The 2914-nt window shown below is 57.5% G+C and overlaps 1 protein-coding gene across 1 annotated transcript; it reads left to right on the top strand.

Moving 5' to 3' along the window:
- Positions 1 to 49: 49 nt before the first annotated feature.
- On the top strand, positions 50 to 2635 carry LOC113223439 (chloride channel protein ClC-Ka-like; the record flags this gene model as incomplete). Its single annotated transcript, XM_026452907.1, has 3 exons — positions 50 to 347; positions 1135 to 1263; positions 2484 to 2635. Coding segments are annotated over 3 exons (579 nt in total), but the record flags the coding sequence as incomplete, so codon positions are not given.
- Positions 2636 to 2914: the final 279 nt, after the last annotated feature.

Raw genomic sequence — 2914 nt, 5'->3', positions numbered from 1 at the left:
AGGCCTTCCGGCAGGGGCATCAGGCCTGGCACCCACTGTGCCACCACAGTCACCCACCACAAATCCTGCCCGGCCCCCAGTGCGAGGCAGGGTCCTTCATGACTACCCCAGATTCTACTATCAGGGTCCTCTTCTCCTGGAGCCAAGCAGGCCTCCAGGAAAGGGACTGTCTGTGCCCCTGCCCCAACATAAGCCGGGACTCCGATGCCCTGTCCCAGGTGGCCTGGAGTGGCTGAAGCAGCAGCTGTTCCGCCTGGGCGAGGACTGGTACTTCCTGATGGTCCTCGGGGTGCTCATGGCCCTGGTCAGCTATGCCATGAACTTTGCCATCGGGCGTGTGGTCCGAGGTAACTCTTCCCTGGCAGGTGCTGCTCTGGGCCAAGGGATTCTAAGCACGCTCTGGGGATGCCAGATGGGCCACCAGGTGCAGTGGTGCAGGGAGAGATCTGGGTGCAGGGAGGGCTCTGGCTCCACTCCTGGCTTACTGTGTGATCCTGGGCAGGCTCCTGCCCCTCTCTGGGCCTCAGTCATCTCATTTGCACGAGGGAGAGAGGCCTGAATATTCCCAAGAGCCCTTCCTCCTCTGAGCTCTCTGCCTCCTCTTCCAGCCACCCCGTTCCTTCTCCTCCATGCTCCATGCCTGGGGCACATGCCTAGATCACCAAACTTGGAGCCTTCCCCCTGCTCCCTCAGCAGCCTGCCTCCACCCTGAGGCCTCCCTGAAAGAGGGGGTGTGAGGCAGGAAGGGTCTGAGGCACTTTCTCTGGAGACCCTCAGCTGCCAGAAGCAGGACCTACTATGGTGTTTGGTGCTTCACACCTGGGTCATTTAGTTCTCTTTAGTCTTCAATGAGCCTGTGAGGGAGAGCCCATCACTAGCCCAGTTGACGGATGGGGAAACAGGCTCAGAGAGGCTGAGTGGCTTGCCCGAGGTCACTCAGCTAGGCAGTGGTAAACCTGGGATATGGACCCAGGGTCATACTCCTGCCTCTTCTTGGGGGTCTGCCCCTCACCGGGTGGCCTAGTCCTCCCCTCTTCATGACTCCATTGACTGGTCAGTAAGTGGGCACCACAGTGTCTAGCCCCAAGGGCTGCAGAGGCTGTGGGTGCCTCCCTGATACCTGACTGTCCCCAGCACACCAGTGGCTGTACCGGGAGATTGGGGACAGCCACCTGCTCCGGTATCTCTCCTGGACTATATACCCTGTGGCCCTCATCTCTTTCTCATCGGGCTTCTCCCAAAGCATCACGCCCTCCTCTGGAGGTGAGTCCACGGTCGCCACACCAGTCCCCGCTGGCCAAAACCTTCTCAGATCCCAGGGGGCTTCTGATGGGGGGAATCGGGAAGCAGCAGCCTCATTTCTGAGATGAAAGCCCGGAAGAGTTATGTGGCTTGCCTGAAGGCACACAGCAAGAAGGCCAGATCTTGACTCTCAGGTCACTGCTGGCCCCACTGGCTTTCCAAGGGCTTCTTAGAAGGAGATTCCACTGTGGGGCCTGTGCTGGTGCCAGGAAGGGGCCCCTGGAGGAGGCACAGCTCCCCCAGGCACTCAGCCCTGCCTCCAGCTCCAGGCCAGCAGAGGGGAACTCCAGACTCACTCAGTGGTGGCCTGAGAATCTGTTCAGGGCTCCCCCATCCTGACACGGCCATCTGCCAGGCCCGGTGGGAGGAACATGGCAACTCGCATTCTCTCTCTGACTCTGGCATCCAAATCTGCAAAATGAGTTTATGCATCCTAACCTCTGAGGGTTCTGTGTGATCATAATAGGGCCAGGTGCAGTAACAGTCTATAATCCCAGCACTTCGGGAGGTGGGTGGATCACTTGATCCCAGGTGTTTAAGACCAAGTTGGACAATATGGTGAAACCCCATCTCTAAAAAAAATGAAAAAAAAAAAAAAAAAACCACCACAACAAAAAGTTAGCCAGGTGTGGTGGTGCCTGCCTCTAGTCCCAGCTACTTGGGAGGCTAAGGTGGGAGGATCACTTTTGAGCCTGAGGAGGTCAGGGCTATAATGAGCCAAGGTCAAACCGCTGCATTCCAGCCTGGACAACAGAGTGATACCCTGTCTCAAAGGAAAAAAAAAAAAAACCTAATGTGAAAACACTGTGCGGGTAGAGTGGTGAGAATGTGTTTGTTTGTTTTTGAGATGGAGTTTCGCTCTTGTTGCCCAGGCTGGAGTGCAATGGCACAATCTCGGCTCACTGCAACCTCCGCCTCCCAAGTTCAAGTGATTGTCCTGCCTCAGTCTCCCGAGTAGCTGGGATTACAGGCACCTGCCACCATGCCCAGCTAATTTTTTTGTGTCTTTAGTAGAGATGGGGTTTCACCACGTTGGCAAGGCTGGTCTCAAACTCCTGACCTCATGATCTGCCTGCCTTGGCCTCCCAAAGTGCTGGGATTACAGGCGTGAGCCACTGCTCCCAGCCGAGAGTTTTAATCTAGAGATTGTCCCCTTCTTGTTCCTGTCCTCTCTGGCTAAGGTTCTGGAATCCCGGAGCTGAAGACCATGTTGGCGGGTGTGATCTTGGAGGACTACCTGGATATCAAGAACTTTGGGGCCAAGGTGGTGGGCCTCTCCTGCACGCTGGCCACCGGCAGCACCCTCTTCCTGGGCAAAGTGGTATGGGCAGGGGTGAGGGCACCCCAGCCACCCCACCCACCCAACCCTGCCCCAGCCTGTCCCCCATCACCCCACCAAAGCTGGATCAGAGCAGACTCAGGCCAGTGCTTGCCTTCAGGGAGCTTAGTCTTAGGGGAAGAGCCAGGCCAGGTCCCCAGAGTGTGACAAAAGCCATCTGAGGACAGCCCTGGGGGTTGGAGAGAGGGAGGACGGGGTGTGGTGGGGAAGCCGTGCTGCCTCTGGATGAGGCTGTCTGTGCTGCCCTCACCTGGGCCCTGGGCCCACCCTTCC

The sequence above is a fragment of the Piliocolobus tephrosceles genome, unplaced genomic scaffold (assembly GCF_002776525.5).
Source record: "Piliocolobus tephrosceles isolate RC106 unplaced genomic scaffold, ASM277652v3 unscaffolded_41343, whole genome shotgun sequence".
NCBI classification, from domain to species: Eukaryota; Metazoa; Chordata; class Mammalia; order Primates; family Cercopithecidae; genus Piliocolobus; species Piliocolobus tephrosceles.
The sequence above is the reverse complement of the archived record's forward strand: the minus strand, read 5'-3'. Positions and strand labels throughout refer to the sequence as shown.